A 26,178-nucleotide genomic window follows, 5' to 3' on the forward strand; every position below is an offset into this window, starting at 1 on the left:
GTGAATGTGAAAAATATTTATAGAGGGTCATATCATGTAGCTCAAAGACTAAAACCTTCGAAGTACGTTGTTCACTTATTTGCTCACCACTTGACCGAATGTCATGGGCCATATACACAAGCTACAAATTACGGTCACAAGTACATACTAAACTGGCCTGCAAACATCAGTGTATATGTACACTTTCTCCATGTCCAAACCAGAAAACTTGTTAAGTTACTTAATAGCTGTGAGAAGAATTGAGATTAGGGAAATTGTCCGCAATTAGCCTCAATTTTCCACTTACTCAGTTCCTAGTCGTGAACATGTCGGGTAATTTTATGGCACCTTATTAACAGCATATGAAAAGCCTTGTATACACACGCTCATGTTTACAGACTGTTAGTGTGATTGCTCATAATTATTGTTTCATGCTATACAGACCTGTCAACCTTTAGACAAGAGAAAGCAGGAGGTGTGTGTTGAAAAAGCAGGAGATTTTGTCAAAAAGCAGGAGATTTTTAAATTCACACAATTTAACCCAAAATCGCAAGATTTAAAAAAAAACATTATTACAATAAGTTATATGAATACTTTATAATGTCATATATACTTCTTAACCTTAGATCTTGGCATTAAAAAAAAAAAAAAAATTATTTTTTTTTTTTTTTTTTTTTTTTTTTAAAGTTTAAATATTATTATGATTTAATACATATTTAAAAAAAAAAAAAATATTATCCAAAAATGTTAAGAACATGAACAAGAAATAAAAATTTTAATTAGTACATTTACGGTATTACACTTACAGCCTTACAGGTTGCGTTACATTATCATTTGTGGTTAGTGTACCTAAGTACCAAAGACAAATTTATATAAATCTTATAAATTAATATTCAGTTTTTACTATAATGAGGAACGGTGGCGTGGTACTTATTTAAAATCATTATAATGATGCAATAAACATTGTATTTTCATTAATCATAAGTAAAACCTCATTACGGACATCGTGTGAAATATACCGGAATTATACCCATTTCCGTGAGTAACTTTATGTCAATGTCAAACACAACATTTTTTAATTGTACAAAAATAATTTCTTGAAGTGTACCCTTATAACCAACATTTTACTGCACAAACATACAAATTAACTGACACAAGTATGTTTATACAGTTAATTGGTCTTTTCGTTGTCTTGCTGTGACATGTGATTTTAACATGCATCGTGTGTATCGCTGTCAACTCGGAGTCTGGCAGTTCAGATTCGTCATAGTTGCATTATGTAATCCAGTGGGAAGACATTTTACAATTCAGAGGTGTTATTAGAACTAAATTGGATAGTTTTTTTTTTTTATATGGCAACACTGAATGTCAATACACAGCCTGTTGAATTAGCGGCAACACGCTTTGTAGCCATTACGATGACAACAAACATTATAATTACATGTCATTTTATAAACTCCATGTGCTTTTTTAACAATATAAATAGGCTATCCCACAATTTTCACTTCGGCAAAGGTTAAACAGTCGGGACAATTCGGCCTGTTACATTCTCAGAAGCCGAAAGTAGTCGACATTTGCCGAATGAGAAAAAAAGGCAGAGTTACTTCCCTTCTGTTATTTTGACAAAAGAGGATCGATTTTTTTTTATACTTACAAAAATGTCATTTAAAAGGAGAAACTGTCTCCCGCACAGGGGAAAGGAGATTTGATCAAATACCGGGAGACTCCCGCGGAATCCGGGAGGGTTGACAGGTCTGGCTATATACCAATGTGTGTACACTCTTTAACCATACACAAAACATGCATATATCACAGGTAAAATACAAACACAATGGTGGGTGGGGGTGGGGGTGGATGTGGGGGGTTCACACCGACAAACCAATTATGTAAGTATTTCATTATACATACATATACATGGATATTGATACAACTCATCAAGATCAGTTGACAGCCATTGTGAACTGCTGAGAACTGAACATATTTTACAAAGTTTGTTTTGTTTAATGACACCACTAGAGCACGTTGATTTATTAATCATCAGCTAGTGGATGTCAAACATTTGGCCAATCTGACATATAGTATTAGAGAGGAAACCCACCACATTTTTCAATTAGTAGCAAGGGATCTTTTATATGCACCATTCTAGACAGGATAGCACATACCATGGTCTTTGATAAACCAGTTGTGGTACACTGGCTGAAACGAGAAATAGCCCAATGGGCCCAACGATGGAGATCAATCCTAGACTGACCGTGCATCAGGCAAGTGCTTTACCACTGAGCAAAGCAGTTGTTTAGAGAAAGAAATATTTTTTTGAAAAGATGAGACACATGGTCTAGGCACTATTCTTAACGGCATTATTGAAGCAGATTGATTAATTAACCATCAGCTATCGGATGTTAATCAATTGGTCATTCTGTGAAAAACCTGCTACATATTTTCATTACCAACAGACAGGAATAGTACATACCACAACCTTTGATATTAGTTGTGGGCACAGGTTGGGATAGGAAAAAACAATGGGTGTACTATAGAAGGAAGAAAATGGTTTATTTAAGGACACACTCAACACATTTTATTTACGGTTATATGGCATTGGACATATGGTAAAGGACCACACAGATATTAATAGAGGAAACCCACTGTCGCCACTTCATGAGCTATTCTTTTCAATTAGCAGCAAGGGATCTTTTATATGCATCATCCCATAGACAGGACAGCACATACCACAGCCTTTGATGTACCAGTCATTGTGCACTGGCTGGAGCGAGGGGTGTACTATGATGCAGTGCCATAACATAGAGTACTGTTAACATCTCAGCATTCAATAAATACACAACAGGAATCCGACTCCATAAAGTACTTGTAGCAAATTAAGCAACCACAGTAATTTTTCACTACACTGTAAGCCAAATCAATCCAAGGATTAACATACATAAAGAACAACAAGTTACTGGAAATAGTGATCATTGTGACATGCTGCTATGGAAAGATTTTAGATGATCTCACATTCTGGGACATTTCAAATGTACTTTATTATAATTTTAAGTTATGGGCGAATAAAAGTTGTACGGCCATGCCCCCTAGTCCCCCTCCCCAACTGCCGTCCCCAGCACACCCAGATGCATGAACTACTATCAACATTAAATACTAGCTCCCCACCCCCTCAGCACACCCAGCTTCATGAACTACTATCAATATTAAATACTACCTCCCCACACCCTCAGCACACCCAGTTTCATGAACTAACAATATTAAATACTAGCTCCCCCCCCCCCCCCCCCCCAGCACACCCAATTTCATGAACTACTATTAATATTCAATACTAGCTCCCCACTCCCTCAGCACACCCAGTTTCATGAACTAATGGCAATCTGTATTAAACAGCCCATTGTGTCAAACAACTATTTCTGTGTGTGGGTGGTTTTGACAGGATGAAATTTGCTCTGAGGTTAATTTGTAACACTGTGACACTGTTTTGTTTTAATTATGACATGGTGTTACAAATGACTAAGCCTTATGTTGTGTTTACTAAAAATAGACTCCTGGAAGTGACACAACTAAACCTTTACATTACATACTGAAACTGTTTGGGTGGTTTCAGTAGCTCTGTACGGACTGTTCTGAGCTACCAAAACCACCATGTCATGATATGCACCTACAAATTAATAATCCAAACAACAAACTCATGTTACATCCAGGTATATTAAAATGTTCTGTCAGATAATTCAGATTATGTTATTTTAATGTGTATACCGGGTAAGTTATAGTGACTCCATAAATCCATTAATCCATTCAACCATTTACTCATCCATCTTAATGTGTAAAAAAAGTTAGAGGTACTCCATTAATTCATTCAATCATTCACCCATCCATTTTATTGTTCATCTGGTTTTTTAATACATTGTCCATCTAATATCTATTCTTATGTTCATATCGTGTTTATCTATTCATACATTCACCTACTCACTATCCATCTTTTCTCATATGTATCTATCTCAAATCTATCCATCCAAATATACCATCTTGTCCATCCATTTATCCATCTATTAATCTAACCAAGCACTCTGCTATCCATCATTGTAAATACATCCATTCATCCCTCTACTCACCCACCCAATCATCTATCTATCATAGTAAATCCATCCATCCACCCACTTATCTATCTATATCATAGTAAATCCATCCATCCATTCACCCCATCATCTATCATAGTAAATCCATCCATCCATTCACCCACCCACCTATCTATCATAGTAAATCCATCCATCCATCCACCCACCCACCTATCTATCATAGTAAATCCATCCATCCATTCACCCCATCATCTATCATAGTAAATCCATCCATCCATTCACCCACCCACTCATCTATCATAGTAAATCCATCCATCCATTCACCCCATCATCTATCATAGTAAATCCATCCATCCATTCACCCACCCACTCATCTATCATAGTAAATCCATCCATCCATCCATCCACCCACCTATCTATCATAGTAAATCCATCCATCCATCCACCCACCCACTCATCTATATCATAGTAAATCCATCCATCGATCCACCCACTCATCTATATCATAGTAAATCCATCCACCCACTCATCTATTGATCATAGTAAATCCATCCATCCATCCACCCACTCATCTATTCATCATAGTAAATCCATTCATCTATCCATCCATCCATCCACACACCAACCCATCCATCTATCCATCCATCCATTCATCTATCCATCATAGTAAATCAATCCATCCCCTCATCTATCTATCATAGTAAATCCATTCATCCATCCACCCACTCATCTATCCATCATAGTAAATCCATCCATCCATCCACACACCAACCCACCCACCCATTCATCCATCCACCCACCCACCCACTCATCTATCTATCATAGTAAATCCATCCATCCACTCACTCATCTATTCATCATAGTAAATCCATCCATCCACCCACCCACCCATCAATCCATCCATCCATCCACATACCAACCCACACACCAATCCATCCATCCATCCATTGTTACCTGCTTCAGTGTATTTATCTCCTGGACGATGTTCTGATTCTTCGTGAGGCAGAGGCCACATGGAAGTCAACTTCCCCGGGGCCAGGTCAGCTATGCCTGAGGGTAGGGCTTCAGGCCGCGCCCAGTAGTACATCAGGTGAGCCTAAAAATAAAAATTAAAAAAATTTAAAGTTAAATTGAAAATTCAGATTCATTATTACATAGAAATCAGCTTTCAAACAAAATATACAATATTAGATTTTCATACATGTGTGTGTGTGGATATAATACTATGTGCACGGACACTGTAGCACTATATACATTATGGTCCACATTAAGTTACAAAGCCTGTTTATGTCTTATACGTGTGTAATGACAATAATTTACAATGCTTAAACACCTGTGTTTAAGAAAAACAGTCTTGATAAATTTAGCCCTTTCTGTTTTATTTTTAGTACAAAAAACATAATTTTAGTTTGTTAAATATTCTTGAAGAATTTTTAAAAATATATAATAATAATAATAATAATAATAATAATAAGACAAATACATGTAATATAAACGGGGGGGGGGGGGGGGTAGTCTTTTAGGTGAGATGTATCAGTATTTGTTTTTCACTACTGCTTTTTTCTTTTTTAAGAGTTTTATTAAAACAAATAATTTATATTGACAATTTTTTTTCATATCAAATAGTACTTTCCATATTACAAAGTTAAATTATGTTTAATAACACATATACATCATAGTATATAAACTGTATAATTTTCATTGTGGTTCATTTGGTGATAACTTACTTTGATTTGCTTGCACAATGGTGATTATCTTAATCTACCTCATTGAGTTACATGAATTCTAGGAAAATATTTATGACTTTTCTCTAAAATGCCTATAACTGAATATTAAAGACAATGCCTACTATTCACTGCGAATGTTTCTCTTGTAATGAAAATCAACTGTTGTTTATTTACATTTGAAATTGATGCCATCCCTTTATGGCTGAATGACTTTCTCATAATTTCAATTATTTGTTCCATTAACCAGGTCATGCCTTACAATACAGAGATCACCGGTTTCATAGCCCGGAGTATCTCAAACACTTAGCGTGTGTGTACATACACTATCAGAAATTCCTGGAAATCAGTGGAGTGTGCCAGCTAGATTTAGAGCCCAGATGAATGCTGCCCACATTCTATTGTCCTCAGCTAACCTGCGGTCAACACCTTGCCCATTATAAGTTAACTTTATGCAATCCCCGTTATAAAAACCAACAGTTAAGTATCAGCTTGACATATTGATGTGCCATTCAATGCCACAAAGAACAATAAGGTAATGTGTGTACAGCAATAAATGAAAACAGAATTGATATCCATGGATCAACGAAGCAGTTAAACCAAGGAAAGAAACTTCAAGAGAGAAATACTAGAATGAATGAATGAATGAATGAATGAATGGATGGGTGGGTGGGTGGATGGATGAATGAATGCATGGATGGATGGATGGATGGATGGATGGATGGATGGATGGATGGGCGGGCGGGCGGATGGATGAATGAATGAATGAATGAATGAATGAATTAATGTTGAACATCATCACAGCACAAAAAACCCCACATTGACTATTAGGTGTCAAACAAAGGTACAAGTACATAAAACTTTTTAAAAAGGATCAGAAATACTGGTACAATTCAGCTACATTCACCCGTTTCAGAGGACATCTTTATTAAGCATGAACCTGGTTTATAAGACCACCTCAATATTCTCTCAAATCATTTGAATAAGAACACAAAGGATGTGCATGTAGAAGCAAAAGTAAAGAGACATGTTCTGTACTCCCTTGTACCCCCTGGGTGAGAGGTGGAGGGATGTTACTTTCATGGTAATCATGTGTCCTTCCAATTGTCTAACAATAGCATGACATCATTTTTCATTTAACATAATCAGGGTTTCTGGGAGGCCCCATATAATTGACCATGGTTGCATTCAATTCCATAGCACCATACCCCAAAATTTCTTTTTCACAGAAACACTGATAATGGCAATATTCTGCTTAGTGTAGGATAAGTGGATTTTAAAAAAAACCCACTGCTCCATGACCTGTATATCACAGGCCATTGTATGTATTCAACCCTGGCAATTAACCATGCTGTTGATATTGCTGTGGTGTTCTCAATTTTCCATGACATTCATTTTGTTGTGGAACTTTCAATTAATTGTCTCAATGACTGTAAATATTCTTTAAAAAAAAGTCTTATTTTTTCTACAATGACATTCATGAAAGGTTTTTAAATAGCATTTTTGTAGATGTTTTCAAAAACTATCACTGCCTGTCCACCTTAAGTGAAATATAAGTTATTATGTTGAAAACACAAATTTTAAACATTCAGTGCATCTAACAATTTCATTTCATTATTAATTTATTTTCATGCTTATATCCAATTAAGGTTCAAGCACAGTGTCCTGGGCACACACTTCACCCATCTAAGGGCTGTTTGTTCAGTGCATTAGTTGTTAGCGGAATAGTAGTTAGTGAGAGAGAAATCTGTGTAGTGGCTTTACACCTACTCATTGGGTCATTAAAACTCACTCTGGGTGGGAGTCGGTACATGAATTCGAACCCAGTACCTACCAGACTTGATGGCTTAACCACTATGCCAGTGCATCATCTAGTTGTTAGTGGAATAGTGGTTAGTGAGTGAGAAATTAGTGTAGTGGCCTTACACCTACATGTACCCACTGAGTCGGTACATGGATTCGAACCCAGTACCTATGAGCCTTAAGTCTCACTATGCCAGTGCAGCATCTAACAAAATAAACGTGCTGGCTCTTAAATTACACCAGGCATTTAGATCATGATGTGTGTGAAGCCTGTAGAATTAATTACTTAGCATTCCAGTCAGGTCATCAGTTGTAAAAGTAAACATGCCCGAAGAAGACAGGTGCTCTGGCCGGTCAACTTTACCTCAGTGGTTCGTGTTACAGGCAGACCGCTGTGCACACACTCTGTATCCAGGTGTGTGTCTGTGACACCTCCATGGACCTACCAGTCTCCAGTTACCAGGGACCACTTTCTCAAGACACAGGTATAAATTATAGCAGTCTGTTTAGATATGTCAAGGTAAAACAAGTGGGTCGAGATTTCAGCCATTCCAGTTTGATCAAAATTGAAAGGAAAGGAAATGTTTTATTTAACGACACACTCAACACATTTTATTAAAGGTTATATGGTGTCAGACATATGGTTAAGGACCACACAGATATTGAGAGAGGAAACCTGCTGTCGCCACTTCGTGGACTACTCTTTTCGATTAGCAGCAAAGAATCTTTTATATGCACCATCCCACAGAAAGGGTAGTATATACATGTACCACGGCTTTGGTACACCAGTCGTGGTGCACTGGCTGGAATGAGAAATAGCCCAATGGGCCCACCGACAGGGATCGATCCCAGACAGACCGCGCATCGAGCGAGCACTTTACCACTGGATTACGTCCCGCCCATACAACTATTTGATGTCTAATACAGTGAAACCAATCGAAAATGGACATTCAGTAAACTGGAAATTGGACATTTTTCAGTCACTTTTGTGACAGAACAGAAATTCTCTCAGTTGGATAGAGTACAACTAAACACTGGACTCTGAACTTGGTCTTGGCGGTGGTATCTAGATCAGTCTAACCCCCTTGGTAAACCCATTCTCTGATTTGGGTTTTTTCCCATTCCAACTAGTGACCCAAAGTTAAAAGTTAAAGTTTGTTTTGTTTAATAAATATTAATCATTGGCTATTGGATGTCAAACATTTGGTAATTTTTTACACAGTCTTAGAGGAAAGCCGCTAAATTTGTCCATTAGCAACAAGGGATCCTTTATATGCACTTTTTTCATAGACAAGACAGCACATACCATGGCCTTTGACATACTAGTTATGGGACAGGAAAAACTTCAATCAGAGAATGGGTCCACTGAGAGGGTTTCGATCCTACGACAACAAGCATCTCAGGTGAGCACTCTACCGACTGTACCAAAGTCAGTGGTATGTAATGTCCCGTCTGTTGGAAAGAACATGTTTTAAAATTTCTCTGCTACCAACGGAAAAATATAGTGAGTTTCCTCTAAGACCACATGTCAGAATGACCAAATGTTCGACATCCAATAGCCGATAATTAATATATCAATGTGCTCTAGTGGTATTGTTAAACAAAACAAACTGTAACATTTTAAACTTGAGGTGTCATTAATCGAAATAAACTGTTATTGTTTTTTTTACCATGGGTGTCTGGTTTACATGGGTTTCACTCTACATATATATTTTGTTGTGACACTAGATAGTAAAATAACATTTAATGTCTCATCTGTCATTAGTGAAACAGAATTTAATATGTAGCTCATACTTGTAACAGTATTTGCACACAATGATGTTCATTATAACGAATGCATGTAAAAACAGTTTCAAATGAATTCATTTTTAAAAAGAAAAAGTTTTTAAAAAAAAAATTTATGAGTAGTCAGTTAAATGTATATGTGAAAAATTAACATTAAGCAAAAGTAAAAGTAAAAGTTTGTTTTGTTTAATGGCACCACTAGAGCACATTGATTTAATAAGCATCAGCTACTGGATGTCAAACAATTCTGACATATCTGAGCAAAAATAAATGCAAAAGTTAATGATGTTGGCGGTTACTGTTGCTGCCCCCTCCCCCGCAAAAAATAAATAAATAATAATATCAACATTTTACCTTCAACTTTGTTGTGGGAAGATGAACCAATTGTGTTCTGAACATACCCCAACCTCATTATACTATCAAAAAGATAGAGTATGTGATCATTTCCAAACTTCAATCTTTAAGAAAATCCGTAATAGTTTTTACCTACCGTATACTTGACCCACATGTACATGTACATTTTATAATAATAATAATGCGATACTCAGTGCGCACATGTACAACACATGTGACACCAGCAGAAAAAACAAACAGAGATTAAAATATTTGCACTTTAACAACCCTCCTAACAGTAGCACCCATTATACAGCTCAAACTGGCTTTTGTCATGTTTTTACCTCATTTGACTCACAGTTAATGCATTCGTGTGAGGTCTTTTACAATGGAACTTGGGGAACCCTTCTTGTTCAAGCTTCGTAATTACAACAATTTGTCACACAAACAATGTTCCCCATCAGAGGATCAGTTTCTTCTCTTGCCTTACCCTGGTGTATATATACATATATATATTTCTTGCCCACTGGACAGGGTTATCCAGCTTTTGCACGGTGCTAGATAAATCTGTCTGACCCTAGGGCTAGATAAATCTGTCTGACCCTAGGGCTAGATAAATCTGTCCGACCCGAGGGCTAGGAGATGAGGGCTAGACGATTTCTACAGCGCATGACGTCATAACTCATGGTTTTCAGAATTCTGTTTGCCATTTCACGTTGTATCATTGTTTTAAAAATATTTAAACAAATTAATATTTTTAACTTTATATTTATTGGTAAGTTGTTACATATTTATGTCGTTGCATAAGGTGGATTACATTTTTCCACGTATGATTAATTGAGTTTGCAGGTGAAATGTATACGAATCGTTCTACAACAAAAAAACCAGTAAGTTACAAAATTACAAGATACGACAATTCCAAACCTCGGGATAAAATGTTTTTGTAAGGGCTTCGGTAAACCTTGGCCCTCACAAAAAACATTTTATTCCTCGGGTTAGAATAGTCTTATCTATACCTCACAACGGTGATAGATTCTATTAATATTTTAAAATTGGTACTACTTGTAGTATAAAAAGCTAAAGTTTGTTTTGTTTAACAAAACCACTAGAGCACACTGATTTATTAATCATCGGCTATTGAATGTTTTTCAGGTATTTTTTACATATAATCTTAGAGAGGAAACTCACTACATTTTTAATTTAGTAGGAAAGGATCTTTTATATGCACCATCCCACACAGAATAGTACATACCACAGCCTTTGATATACCAGTTGTGGTGCACTGGTAAGAAATAGCCCAACATGGATCGATCCTAGACCAGCCGCACATTAGGTGAGCACTGTACTAGTATAGGATGGTACTAACATGATGAATCTCAGATGCAGACATGGGAGATGGGGGTTAAGACACCGTTCCACCACAACTCTGCAGATGAGGTATATCCAGATATAAGTTTTCACCCCTCACAATGAAAGATAAATTAATATCTAAATCCTTAGTTGTTGGCTGTACTATTATGTGAATATATTGAAAGAAAGAAAGAAATGTTTTATTTAACGACGCACACAACACATTTTATTTACGGTTATATGGCGTCAGACATATGGTTAAGGACCACACAGATTTTTGAGAGGAAACCTGCTGTCACCACTTCATGGGCTACTCTTTCCGATTAGCAGCAAGGGATCTTTTATTTGCACTTCCCAATTGCAGGATAGCACAAACCATGGCCTTTGTTGGACCAGTTATGGATCACTGGTCGGTGCAAGTGGTTTACACCTACCCATTGAGCCTGGCGGAGCACTCACTCAGGGTTTGGAGTTGGTATCTGGATTAAAAATCCCATGCTTTGACTGGGATCCGAACCCAGTACCTACCAGCCTGTAGACCGATAGCCTAACCACGACAACACCGAGGCCGGTCGTGAATACATGTATATTGATATGATTATTAAATTTGTTTCACTTTAAATGTTTGTGACTAACCCAACAGATCTTATAACCCACAAATCACAAATAATAAGACATAAATGATAAATATGCAACTTAATGCACCGTAATCCACACACACACACAACCTTGTAACACATTTTAACCAATTTTCAGATATGTAGAGTATTACCATGAACATTTCTTAAAATGTGGTTAACTGAAGGAATATTATATTAGGCAAAGACTAAATATAGCCATATAGTATAAAAACCAGCAATTGACCAATTTAACAATGGGGAGAGTGAGCAGTGATTAGGGATGTACACTGCATGATTAAATATCTACAAGTACTCATATGAAGAACCACAGGTGCAACTACAAACCAAATTTCATTGATGTATAATTTGCACTTGCAGTCTAGAACACAGAGCTCAATTCAAAACTTGATGTCATCACTACTATAAAAAACACCTACACATTTATGACTCATTGTCTATGTCACGTTGTCTGATTTTACCAGCAATAAAACACATATTTCTTGAAACAATGTAACAAAAATAATGAACTTACTGGGGTCATGACATCTCAGTAAATTTATGTTAATTGGCCAATGCAAGCATTCTTAAGAAAATTAGCATGAAACAGAAAGGACCCCACCCAGACCACCCACACATACACCTTAAAAGAAGAGAGAGAAAAAAAACATCACCCAAAATTAATGAGCTGACCTTTGGTCACATTTGTGCCATTTTTAGGTTTCAGATAACAAGCAAGTGAAGTCAAACAAATCAAACAGGGAGAATGAAAACACGTAGGTACAGCACTACAAATATTAACTTTACAGGGCAGTTTGAGAATTAATGGTCAATTTAAGAGTGAAAATTGCTATTAAATGTATCCAGTCACTTTGTGGGGTTTGGAGAAGAAGCAAGACTTCTATAAAAACAAATATATAATCTAGCTACCATAAACTGGTTTGGAACATGTATAATAATACATTTTTTTTTTTTAAATCAATTATTTAAAGTACTACAGACTTTCATCTTTGAGTGATTGTGTGAACACAAAAATACCTGCCTGTCACTCTCAGTCTGTGAGGTGCAAAAAACCGCAGGCTGAATTTACAAAGCCCGTTTTTATCTTACATACGTCCAACTACACACATTTACAATGCTTAAACATTTGATTTAAGAAAAACAGGCTTCATAAATTTGGCCCTTGATCTCATCATAATTTTAAAAAAAATATATATATAAATTTTGCCAGTTTAATTGATTATTTACTGAATTCAATCTGCAATGATTAAGAACAACATCCTCTCTTTCTTGTAATAAATTGAATTCTGTATTGTTTAAACTATGCCAGATTATAGATCTAAGATGACAGAATTAATTGCGAACTTCTTTGACAATTTGCAATAAGATAATATACAATTGTTTAATTATCATAATGCAGAGAGCTTTGTTATTACATGTACTTATAAATATAGTTGGTTCTATCAAGTACCAGTAATAATAAAGTACTGGTGGGCTTTAAATTAATATCACTCGATACATTTAATAATGTTTAGACTGTGATTCGATCCTCTCTGACTTTTCCTCTAACACAGATGTGTTTTGTTTCATGTGTATTTTTCTTTTTTGACCAACCACCCTCCTGCCCATGCACCCACCCTAGATTCTGAGGAGTGTGATTCTTTATTCTCACAAGTTTTTTCAAAAACAAAAATCTATTACTATATATACGGACATGATTATACGCAAGTAATTACCTTTAATTATATTTATATATCCATTCATTTCAGCAGTGCAGTCTTGCTGTTGCATGATTCCTCAATGGAGAACAAGTATGGTAAGCAACACTTTCCAAATATATTTACATGTAGTAATCCCATCTGACTCGAATTCTAGTTAATCAATGGCAAACACAATTAAAGAAAATCCAATTTGTCAAAAAACAGTTTGCCAGTATTTGGTTTCTTCATCATATCCAAGGATTTTATATAATATAACATATTTCTTCAAAAAAAGACATGTAATCACCATCAAATCCTATGTACTTGAATGCACATAATATAATATGAATATTAAACAATGTGTGTTAATCTTGATTCATAAGATCCAACATTCTTTCCACTTGTTTCCCTGACTCACCTCTACAAGACTGTCAATATTACATACATCAGAAAAAAACAGCAAATTTGTGACATGTGTAAATTGTAATTCAATTCGCTCAAAACTAATTTGTGCATTCCTGTATGTACATGTACAAACAGCTATACCTACGTAATTATATACAGGAAGTTGCTCTTGAGACAAAACCTTGTTCTTAATACGTTTGCACAATATCGGCATATGTACATGTAGAACTTACACAAGCTGGTGAAAACTCTCAAGCAGAAATTTAAATGCTGTCCAAATCTAAATATTCCTTAGCTGATAAACTGCACCAGAAGTTAACAGAGATGAAGGGTACATTCATGTACACATACTTTATATAGAGATGAAGGGTACATACGTGTACTCATACTTTACAGATATGAAGGGTACATATTCATGTACACGTACAAAGTACATGTTATCTATATCCATCAGCAATGAAACACTCACCGTATTAGTAAATCACAGAATCCCTGGAGGCTACAGATACAACACACGCGTTTACAAATTAATCTTCTGCCTCTGTGTACCGACAACGGAGCGCGAAGTCGGCAGACTGACCACATATCATGACCGGCCCACCCTGATAACAAAAAGGATCCAAATGTTTATTGTTTTCCCATGCAGGACACACGATCATGTCTCCTGACTTCTGAAACCAGCTGCCTGTCCTATCACAGTGGTGCTACTGCTGCTACTACACAAGACTCAAAGTGTAGTGCTGCTGCTACATACAGGATCTGTGGGTCGTCCTATAGTGTAGTAGAAGGACATCAGGTGCCCCACACTTAAAACACATAGCTCAAATACCTACACAGGGCCGGGTGATGGCCCATCAGAGGAGATGACAGCACGCAGCCTCGGGGAGTCACAGTTACATGCAGCTTCAGGAAAATGGCTACATTAGTACATTGTGTGTAGTACTATACATGTATTTACTTGATGTCCAATATTAATTGTAATATAGGTTTATGTATACACATATTTCATCCAGTATTCACTGTAATTTACAGTCCAACCTGCTGTAGCAGCCACCTGTATTTAGCAGCCACCTGTATTAAGCAGTTACCTGTATTAAGCAGCCACCTGTATTAAGCAGCTGCATGTACTAAGCAGCCATCTGTATTAAGCAGCCATCTGTATTAAGCAGCCATCTGTATTAAGCAGTCACCTGTATTCAGCAGTCACCTGTATTAAGTAGCCACCTGTATTAAGCAGTAACCTGTACTAAGCAGCTGCCTGTGTTAAGAGCCCTATTTTATTCTACCAAATTATCTAATACAGTAAAAACTGACCTGTATTAAGCAGCCACCTGTCTTAAAAGGTCACTTTTTGAAACTCCCTTTGGTATATGTAGCTGCTTAAAAGAAGTTTGGCTGTATGTGTGTATATGTACATGTATGTATACTGTATACAAATGGCATCAAGTGTACATGTCTTAACAAACCAGTGCTGTTTTAGAAATATCGACTTTACATTTACATGTATCTGCTCTCTAGGCTTAATTTATTTTTCAGATACACTTACTGTCAAACTTTTATATGCACTCACAGACAGGACAGTACATACCATTGAAAAACCAATGGGACCACTGAGGGTTGATCCTATAACCTGTAACACCTCAGACATGCCCTCTACCACTAGTCATACTACATCTCCCTTCAAGTGTCACAACCAATATACATGAACCTTAAAGACTCAACAGCTGCCAATCAAACCATGTCCAAAACATATCCTGTACACATGTATACAAAGGCACATGTGCATTTTAACTGGTAGATAATGGTTGCCTGATCACTACATCCAGCCTATACATAATAATATTCCTGATTCCAGTAAAAAAACCTGTTTGGTTTGTTTAACGACACCACTAGAGCACACTGATTTATTAATCATCAGCTATTGGATGTCAGACGTACGGTAATTTTGACATAATAAGTCTTAGAGAGGAAACCCACTACATTTTTCCATTAGTAGCAAGGGGTCTTTTATATGCATCACCCAGACAGGATAGCACATAAAACAGCCTTTAATACACTAGTCGTGATGTACTGGCTGGAACCAGAAATAGCCCAATGGGCCCACCGACTGATCGATCCCAAATTGATTGTGCATCAAGTGAGGACTTTACCACTGGGCTACGTCCCGCCCCTCCAGTGAAAAAGTAAAATCGGTAAATGTTTTTCAGAATTTATAAAAAGCCACACTAACTTACAAACTACATGTATATGGTCTAGTGGCTAGGACACTGGATTTTCAAGTCAAAGACAGTGGTTCAAACCCAACAGGGGTTGGCCGACGTTTTCATTTACATACAATACATGTACATATCAGCCAATCATTCTAAACATTATTGGCTACTGGATGTCAAACATTTGATAATTTTCACTTGGAGAAAACATGCAGAAGGGTGTCTTTTATAAGCAATTTTACCACAGACAGGACAGAACATACCAAGACCTTTGATATACTAGTCACGAGACACTGGTTGGAACGGAGAAAAAACCAATCGGAGAATAGGTCCACTGAGGTGGTTTGATCCTACAACCAGAGTACCTCAGGCAAGCATTCTACCAAATGAATTAGATCACGCCTAGATACATATCCTTACAGTTTACATGTATTTCTCTATACAACTCTGGGCTATTTCTTATTCCAGCCAGTGCACCACAACTGGTATATCAAAGGCTGTGGTATGTGCTATCATGTCTGTGGGATGGTGCATATAAAAGATCCCTTGCTACTAATGAAAAAATGTAGCAGGTTTCCTCTCTTAGACTGTATGTCAAAATTACCAAATGTTTGACATCCAACAGCCGATGATTAATAAATCAATGTACTCTAGTTGCGTCGTTAATACAAAACAAACTTTAACTTTCAACTTTCAACCCTCTCAAGGCACAAACAGGGGACCTAACATTAATAAAATTCACAACTTTCAAAAATATCTAATGACCGCTTTACATATATGAAAACTATTTGGTATAGCATTTCTGGCAGTATATATATATTTTTGTAATTAGTTTAAATTTTCCCCTTTTGGGCCCCACCTCTCAGGAACTCAGGAGGTGTAGTTCGGAATTACCAAATTCGCAAATGTATTTCTCCATGTGCCAAGACTTGGTATTTACAAAAGAAAGAAGATTTCTAAATACTGGCTTAATGTTTTTACCTTTTAGGCCTGCCTCTTGCCCTTGTTGGGGGAGGGGGGGGGGGGGGTTGAACAACTAAATTCACAATTTTGTTTTTCAGTGGGTCAAGGACCTTTCACACGAAATTCATTTGGAAATGGTTTGGTAGATATGAAGCAATTACATAGTTTAAAAGCATTTTTACATTAAACTTCATGCTCTCCCCGGGGACAAACAGCGGGAGCCGACATAAATTACATTCACAAATTAGATAAACCATCTATCGACCTTTACATGTATGAAGATATTAAATTGTTAGCATTTGTGGAAATCAGGGTTTTATTTTTTTAATTTTACTTAACGCCCATGGTTTTGACTTTTTAGCATCATATTACCAAAAATTGGGAATTTTCAGTTTCATTTAAAAAACATCTCATTAAGCCAAGTTAGAATTTAAAGGAGTAATACTATACATAATATGTATATTATACTTTAATTTATTCAAATTAATATGTCTATTCTGTGTTAAGAAATGATATGGGTGAGAGAAGGGGTGTTTATTTGTCAAGTGTTACATATTGTTTTCAAAGTATATCTTTATGTAATATTAAAAACAGGAATTATTTACATTCAGTTTAGGAATTTTGTTTGTTTTTTGTTTTTAACGATATCACTAGAGCACATTGATTTATTAATCATTGGCTATTGGATGTCAAACATTTGGTAATTTTGTCAGTCTTAGAGAGGAAATCGGCAACATTTTTCCATTAGTAGCAAGGGATCTTTTATATGCAACATCCCACAGATAGGATAGCACTTTGATATACCAGTCATGGTGCACTGGCTAGAATGAGAAATAGCCCAATCCCAAAGTGACTGCGCATCAAGTGAGTCCCAGCCCTAGGAATTTCGTAGTCCAAAATCAGAGGAAAACCCTGACATAGCCTTTGAGGAATGGTGGAGAATAATGCCGATTATCAGAGCCTAAAAACATAGGTGACAAAACCCTGACACAGCCTTTGAGGAATGGTGGAGAATAATGCCGATTATCAGAGCCTAAAAACATAGGTGACAAAACCCTGACATAGCCTTTGAGGAATGGTGGAGAATAATGCCGATTATCAGAGCCTAAAAACATAGGTGACAAAACCCTGACATAGCCTTGAGGAATGGTGGAGAATAATGCCGATTATCAGAGCCTAAAAACATAGGTGACAAAACCCTGACATAGCCTTTGAGGAATGGTGGAGAATAATGCCGATTATCAGAGCCTAAAAACATAGGTGACAAAACCCTGACATAGCCTTGAGGAATGGTGGAGAATAATGCCGATTATCAGAGCCTAAAAACATAGGTGACAAAACCCTGACATAGCCTTTGAGGAATGGTGGAGAATAATGCCGATTATCAGAGCCTAAAAACATAGGTGACAAAACCCTGACATAGCCTTGAGGAATGGTGGAGAATAATGCCGATTATCAGAGCCTAAAAACATAGGTGACAAAACCCTGACATAGCCTTTGAGGAATGGTGGAGAATAATGCCGATTATCAGAGCCTAAAAACATAGGTGACAAAACCCTGACATAGCCTTTGAGGAATGGTGGAGAATAATGCCGATTATCAGAGCCTAAAAACATAGGTGACAAAACCCTGACATAGCCTTGAGGAATGGTGGAGAATAATGCCGATTATCAGAGCCTAAAAACATAGGTGACAAAACCCTGACATAGCCTTTGAGGAATGGTGGAGAATAATGCCGATTATCAGAGCCTAAAAACATAGGTGACAAAATCCTGGAGGTTGAAAAAAAGATTTTTAAAATTGGCATAACTTCTTATATGCCATTTAAAATAAACAAATATTGACACTAAATATTTGTTAAAAGGAACAAATACCGAGCTAAATACTGAGTTATTAGAAGGAAGGAAATGTTTTATTTAATGATGCACTCAACACATTTTATTTATGGTTATATGGTGCTGGACATATGGTTAAGTACCACACAGATATTGAGAGAGGAAACCTGCTGTCGCCAATTCATGAGCTACTCTTTTCGATTAGCAGCAAGGGATCTTTTATATGCATAATCCCACAGACAGAATAACACATACCACGGCCTTTGATATAGACAACTTATTGGATTCAGGTGACTACACATCATTGGTAAAAATATTTGGTGTTTTTCTTTCTTTATTTTAATTTTATAACCCTCTACATGACATCTACATGAAGACTCGTGCCAGAAACTATTATTGTCATATTTTGCTGAAATCAATCTGTGTCATCTTTTGCTGAAATCAATCTGTGTCCTATTTTGCTGAAATCAATCTACATGTATACTTGTGCTGAAATCAATCTGTGTCGTCTTTAGTTGAAATGTTCCCGTGGTTCACAGTTTATGATCATATACTTTTTACTAGATTAATATTTCTCCCTGACATGAACCAGTTGGAGCACTGGGTACCCCGGTAACTGTATGCATGAAGGGTTTGTGGAGGGCACTTGTGATGATCATGGACTGGAACAGGTGAATCACATGGGGAAGATTGCTGGAGGTCTTGTTGGAATCCTGTGTGAGCACTTGAAGAAGGATACTCGTGCTGTTTGGTATAGTTACAAATGCAGATGATGATGAATTTCTATTTTACTGGAACTCTGATCCTTCTAGCAAGAAGCAAGACAACAAGAATGATGATGGACAATCACCAATCATTCATTCAATGCCTATGGACCAAGATTTCAGATGATAATTATTGACTTATGTTGTTTTAGCAAAGCCATTTATAATGCCTAATGTGGATGTAGTGGTAATAATACAGATGTAAATGCACCTGGCATAATTGTTAAACGAGGGTAAGAATTTTGACCGTGTTACACATGTGCAAATTATAGTGAATTTGATCAATTCAAAGCAAGTTCCAACAATCATTTTGCTTGGTAATGTATATATTGTAATGTAATGCTAATATCGGTATGAATATGGGTATGGGGAATTTTTATCATGCTTCCATCAGAAAACTATTCCAGCATGCCTGTTGCAAAAAAAACCTCTGACTACGTCAATAATTTTTGGTGTATTTCATAAACAAATATACACTGATATTATAAAAGTTCACATGCATTCCAAATGTGACCAAATGCTTGGCCCAAACCAGGGAACATGTTTTCAAAATCTTGATTAACGATATTGATAGTCAAACGAAAATTGATTAGTAACTACTGTTTAATGTTTTAAAATTGTGTAGCAATCTCTTAAATTTGCACAGCAAATTGAGAGACAATACTGAAAAAAATATTCCCTGCAAACCAGCAAATGGGTCAAACAAATTATGGTGCCCCAATGGTGTTTGACCCAATAAGATTCTACTCCGAATTCCTGTGAATGTCAGACCGACAATATCTCCAGTTCAACTACACAAAAGATGAGTCAGCTTGTACATCGTACCAACATTTTTGTACCAGACGGGCAAAATATGGGGTAGGTCTTTCCACAAAGTCGACCAACACACAACAATAACTAAGCTTTCTCTTCTCTTTTTTTTGAATGGCAGAGCGGGTGGTCATGCAGCATCCCCCCATTTAATTTTCACCTAGTGAGAACACAGAGTTGTGAATGGCACCTAAATTTAAAAAAAATGTTAAATACATTTAACCGTACCTTGAATACATCTCCTTCCTGTTGTTTCTCCAGGTGTTCAATGACCCCGGCCGACAGCAGGTGAGTGCAGAACTGAGTGACGACGACCCGCAGGTCGTGTTTGGTGAGGACCAGGTGCAGGTAGTGAGACTCACAGTACCACGAGCTTAACCACAACACCAGCATCTGACCTGCAACACAGTCATAAGGATCAGGTCAAAGAAAATTAGATAACTATTAAAGTCACAGAGCCTAGTTTAAACCCTAAATTCTCTAAATTGGGTTAATCTACAAACCTGTGACACATTTGGATAAAGTGGCAATGGAGTGAAACAAAATTCTGTGACGTTGAAATGATGAAATACCCTTAAAAATAGACTAGATCTGGTCTTCATAGCTGTTACTTCTCAGAAGTATGTGCATTTTTAAAAATAAAAAAAATCCATTCAGTGGTATTAGAAACACCAGGATGTCCAAAAACACTTCAGATTTATGGAAATGAATTATCTAAACAGTAAAATATATGTAATGTCCGATTTCAATGATCAGAAACAACTTTAATAGTGAAAACTACACCAGTGTTTAAAAACTAGGGTCTATCACTTTAAATCTTTGTGAATTTTTTTTTTTTCAAACTAAATATACAAGGTTTGAAACGGCCATTTACTTTTCAACCTTAATAAAAATAAATATCGCCATACTTATATTTATAACAAACAAATTTTAAAGTCATATTCCAGTTAACGTTGATCCATTTTTAAAGCAGTGATGTTTCCACTATCGTTATGTTTCAATTTTCTTTACACTGTACACCAATATAAAAAATACATCTATACACACCCATCACAAAACCCTTACAATTTTGTCACAAAATTTATTTTCTAACAGGTGAAACTAGCAAACAATGACTTTCACCACAAAGAACAAAAAAAGATGAAAACCATTTAACCGCCACAGTATCAAAAGTTGTGACGTGCGATATAACTCATGAAATAACATTATCATGTTTATTATATTATCCTCAATGATTTTCATGGCAGGCGAGATGAAAATGGATGACCCAAGCAAATAAGAGATCTTCTTACCTTCAAAAACACATTTGCTTGAGAATTTCAAGTTTTCAGGAATGTTGTCCGGGAAGATGACAGCATCTTCAAGATTGACTTTCAGTCTGTACGATTGATCAGTACTGCTGCTGCTACTCGTGTCTTTAGAATCCTTCTGTACAGGAGCTGTATCTTCCTTACCAGCTGCAGCAGCATCCTCAGTCTGAAGTAGTTTTGTTTCACCGACATCCTTCTCATCTCTTCGTGGACTCTTGATAGGTGCATTGCTCTGGTACACTAGCAGTGGAGTTGTCTGCTTGTCCTTCAAGTTCATGTTAGAAAACAGCATCTCCAGCTGAACATCATCCAAGTTTGTTTCCTGCACGGAATCTTCGGACACGTTTGCCACTGGTTCTGGAACGGGCTGTTCTGTCTTCGCTGGAGTGGTTCCTCCGAACCACCGTCTCAGCTTCTCTTCATCATTGTATTTCATGGCCTGGTCGAGATCAGTGGCACCCTGCCTGCGTGATCGCCATGACGGGTAGCTACCAACCTTATCCAGCATGCGGCCCGACTTGTAGGAGCTAGACGGTGATGGTGATGCGGAATTAAGACCAGGCATTTCCTCACTGCTCACAGACTTGCTCCTTCCTGATGAAGACTTAGAAACTGGTGTTTCCTCACAACTGACAGACATGCTCCTCCTGGAAGATGGTGACTTAGAAACAGGTACTTCTTCACCACCTATAGACATACTTCTTGGTGAGGAAGACTTAGATACAGGCATTTCCTCACCACCTATTGGTTTACTTCTTGGTGAAGAGGACTTTGTAACAAGCACTTCTTCCTCACCACCTACAGACATACTTCTTGGTGAAAGGGACTTCCGAACAGACATTTCCTCATTTCCAATAGACATACTTCTTGGTGAAGAAGACATTGAAACAGGCAATTCTTCATCAACTGGTTTACTTCTTGGAGAAAAGGATCTTCGAACAGGCATTTCTTTACTACCAATAGACACATTCCTTGGTGATAAGGACTTTGAAATAGGTAGTTCCTCACCATCTACATACCTACTCCTTGCTGATGACTTTAGAATAGGCACTTCTCCACTGACAGCTGTCCTACTCCTTCGTGAAGAGGACTTTAGCATAGGAATATGGTCACCATCAACAGATACATTTCTTGGTGATGAGGACTTTGCAATAGGCATTTCTTCACCACCGAGCGACATACTTCTTGGTGATGATCCAAACTGCTTGTCTTTAGACTGATTTTCCTCTACAGTCCCATCATCAACAGAAACAGTCCGACCCCGAACAGACACTGAATACTTAATATCAGATCTAGGAGATTCATCCCGAGCATCGTAATCAAACAGAACCCTCTTTCCTTCTAGTGGTGGTTCAGTTTCTAACAGAGTTCCTTCTGAGGAAGTTACTTTACCACGTGATCCAGAAAGTGCAGTTGGCACACGAAATCTGGCCGAGTCACCACTAGACTGTGCATCATATGATACTGAAGATACTGAAGATACTTGGTGCTCTGTGGCAACATTCTTCAATGATTCAGCACTCTCATCATGTCCAGTACTGTTCTTGTAGCTGCTGGAATCGGTCTCAGTAGAATACGGCTGACCATTCACAGACTTAGAAGCATCATCTACAGTAGTTTTAGAGTCCTGTGCAGATGTTCTGATTCTTGAACCCTGCGACAGAAATCGTGGTGGATTTTTCAAGACATCGGCAAGACGTGCAGATGAAGATTTTGCTCTTTCGGTTAAGGTGGTTCTGGACAGCAGCCTAGGCTGTGATAAACTGAATGTTGAATGTTTTGAGGGTCCAGACGATCCATCTGCGTTGTCTGGACTTTCTGTATTGGGTTCAGAAGATTGTGGTCCTGCCAAAAGCCTGCGTCGGTGCCGGTAACTTTCAGGCAGGCCAATTCGTGGCAGGTGAGATTTTACTGGTTTCGTGTCTGAAGATTTTTCAGACGAGGTTTCAGCACTGCCAAGTGCCGAAGATGTCACAGGATCGAGACTTGGTGTTGATGAAACGTCGCGAGACTTGGACGGAATGTCTTGTTGATTTTCTGATGTGTCTGTCACCTCACTCATTGTAAAACGATGAGTAGTGTTTCGGGTATCACAATACGATTCACAACCAGGAATGATATGTATCAGATCTTATCACATGTTGTTTGTTGATGCTGCTTTGATATATTCAGCAACCTACAAAAAGTAAAAAACATTCAGGGCTTCTAGAATTTTATAAAATCCACTAGCTATGGGATCAGTAATTTTTTTTTAAATCCACTAGCCCTACTTTACTTTCAAGTAAATACAATTTTACTAATAGTAATAATCAGATATGTCACCTCAAGATTGAACTTAAAAACACTAAGATTGGGGAGGTAGGATGGGGCCCAGGATATCCATATCTAAAAAATAGACTTAAATGCAGCATTTGACAACTTTTTTTCCACTAACCATCGTGCATGGTAATAGTAGGTATTTACTAGCCCAACACTGAACATCACTAGCCATGGGAGTGGGGCTACCAAAATCTAGAAGCCCTGTTAAACATGTATTTTTAAAACCTTAAAACAGAATGACCTGCTCAAGTGGCTACTGTGTTAAGCAAGCAGCTGTCCCATGAGGCCATTCCATGACATATATTCTCCAAAGGATAATCATAATATGTCACTTTCTTAATTCTACCATAGGTAGCTGCTTAGAATGTTTACCTTGGTAAAGTTCTATATTCTGTGAGTATAAACAAATTTACATCTTGATTAGCAGTTTCATCCTGTATTATTTCTCATTTAATTATATATTTCGTTCCACTTTTGTTGAAAACTTTCAATATGAGTATTATTTTACTTTTACTTCCAACTATCAGGTCAGAGTGTTTAACGGCCGGCTCCTCTGCCCAGGACAGAAAAGGGTGTGGTGGGGTGGAGAGAGGGACCGCCTGCATTGGCAAGGGAGCACCAGCAGCCCGACCGGGGTTGGTAACAGGCGGAGGGTGGTTATAGGTGTTATAGAATTTGGAATGTCCCATAGGATTAATGTCAAATGGAAATGGTGCGCAGTTTGTATGAAGGAAATAAGGCGCAATTTTTAAAGGTCTACTGAAAAATAAAGGAATGTTCCATTTATCCATCTATATATCTACTGAACCAACCAGCCACTATTGCAGCCAGCCAGGGACCCCGCTAGCACAACAAATAAAGGAAATTAATTTTTGTTAAGACACATGTACACCCACCTACATAGAAGTAGCAGTTAAAAACACCATTTGTGGTTTCACAGTTGTCATATATAATGAATCTGAGATCAGCTGTAGTTCAGTGTGGTGGTCATGTATAGATAGATGGCGGCGAGAAAAACTGACTCCAAGACATCCTGAAGATCCAAAGCAGAAGAATGACTCGGTGGTTTCTTCAAATCTAAATGAAAATCATGTGTGATAAATACAAAGTAAAAAACCCAAAAGTGAACCAAGAAATTACCGTTATTACACATGTCATTTCAATGTACATAATGCACAACTGTTTATGTCCAATGACTTTACAAAAATCAAAAGTGGTCATTGTAATACACTGTTAAAAATGAAGGGTAAATGTTTTTAAAACTTCTTAATAAAAATACCATGTGACACCTCATATACTTGCAGAGCATTAAATGTGAGGTACCAGTGTGTATGTGACACTTTTTTTCATATACATGTATACTACTTGACTGGCTTGATACACTGCTTATATCTGTGTTATCCAGACACACAAAATGTTTTAATATAAAGCAATGGTAACTAATGTGATATAAGGGAACCTACTGTCTGACATTGTGTTGTACTATATTTTAGCGATGCCAGATTCATCAAGGGGACATAACTCACTATCCAAATCATAAATTTATGTGGACTGTATATATGTATGATGTATAATAGTATATAGAATAAATAATGCAATGCAAAAATATATGAAGGAGAGCTCCATCCCACCACTAAAACATTTAAATACCTGTTATACTTGTAACAGCAAAGATTCCATGGCACAATCAAGCAGGCCTCATTATTTTACACAGTGGACAGGAGTCATAGCAATTAGGCGACTATTACACCTGACTTTCCTAAAACGTTTGAACAGTTTCCCATCCATATATATGTAAACACCTACATATACATACAGGTGTCTGTGATCAGTTTTGTCTGGCAGCTAAAAAACAAAAACAAGGTATTAATATTACTTTCATAAATTTATTGCCGGGCAGCTGGCACTATTAACTAGAGTCCCATTTTACGAAGCAGTCTTAGCGCCAAGATCACCTTAAGTGTATAAGGTAGCTTTGCTCTTAAGGTGATCTTAGCTCTTCCCTGGTAGAAAAGGTAAGCATTTTCAACTGAAGTATGCGTGAATATGTGGATGGCAATCATGCACACTTTTATACCCATGGTGAGAACACATTGCACGGGCACAACATACAGAATTTCAGACATGGGTGTGTTGAGACAACCCATTTTGGGGGGCGATAGTAGGCACATGTGTTTGCATAATGTTTACCATTT

General features: G+C 37.2%; 1 protein-coding gene and 1 long non-coding RNA gene across 2 annotated transcripts in view; one reads left to right on the forward strand and one right to left on the reverse strand.

Annotated features, from left to right (window-relative positions):
• Window positions 1-25,822, reverse strand: part of LOC121370251 (protein cappuccino-like) — a 65,955-nt gene extending 40,133 nt beyond the window's left edge. The window contains exons 1-5 of the mRNA XM_041495376.1: window positions 25,634-25,822; window positions 24,880-25,060; window positions 21,647-23,840; window positions 20,583-20,752; window positions 5,010-5,151 (exon numbers count right to left, since the gene is read on the reverse strand). Coding sequence (XP_041351310.1) covers window positions 5,010-5,151; window positions 20,583-20,752; window positions 21,647-23,726 — 2,392 coding nt within the window. The 5' untranslated portion in view covers window positions 23,727-23,840; window positions 24,880-25,060; window positions 25,634-25,822. The remainder of the gene's footprint in view (window positions 1-5,009; window positions 5,152-20,582; window positions 20,753-21,646; window positions 23,841-24,879; window positions 25,061-25,633) is intronic.
• Window positions 7,876-20,714, forward strand: LOC121370252. The gene is made up of 3 exons (XR_005957657.1): window positions 7,876-8,067; window positions 13,437-13,483; window positions 20,616-20,714. It is a non-coding gene; the product is annotated as an uncharacterized LOC121370252 (long non-coding RNA).
• Window positions 25,823-26,178: the final 356 nt, after the last annotated feature.

Source organism: Gigantopelta aegis, chromosome 4, assembly GCF_016097555.1.
Source record: "Gigantopelta aegis isolate Gae_Host chromosome 4, Gae_host_genome, whole genome shotgun sequence".
Taxonomy (NCBI): domain Eukaryota; kingdom Metazoa; phylum Mollusca; class Gastropoda; order Neomphalida; family Peltospiridae; genus Gigantopelta; species Gigantopelta aegis.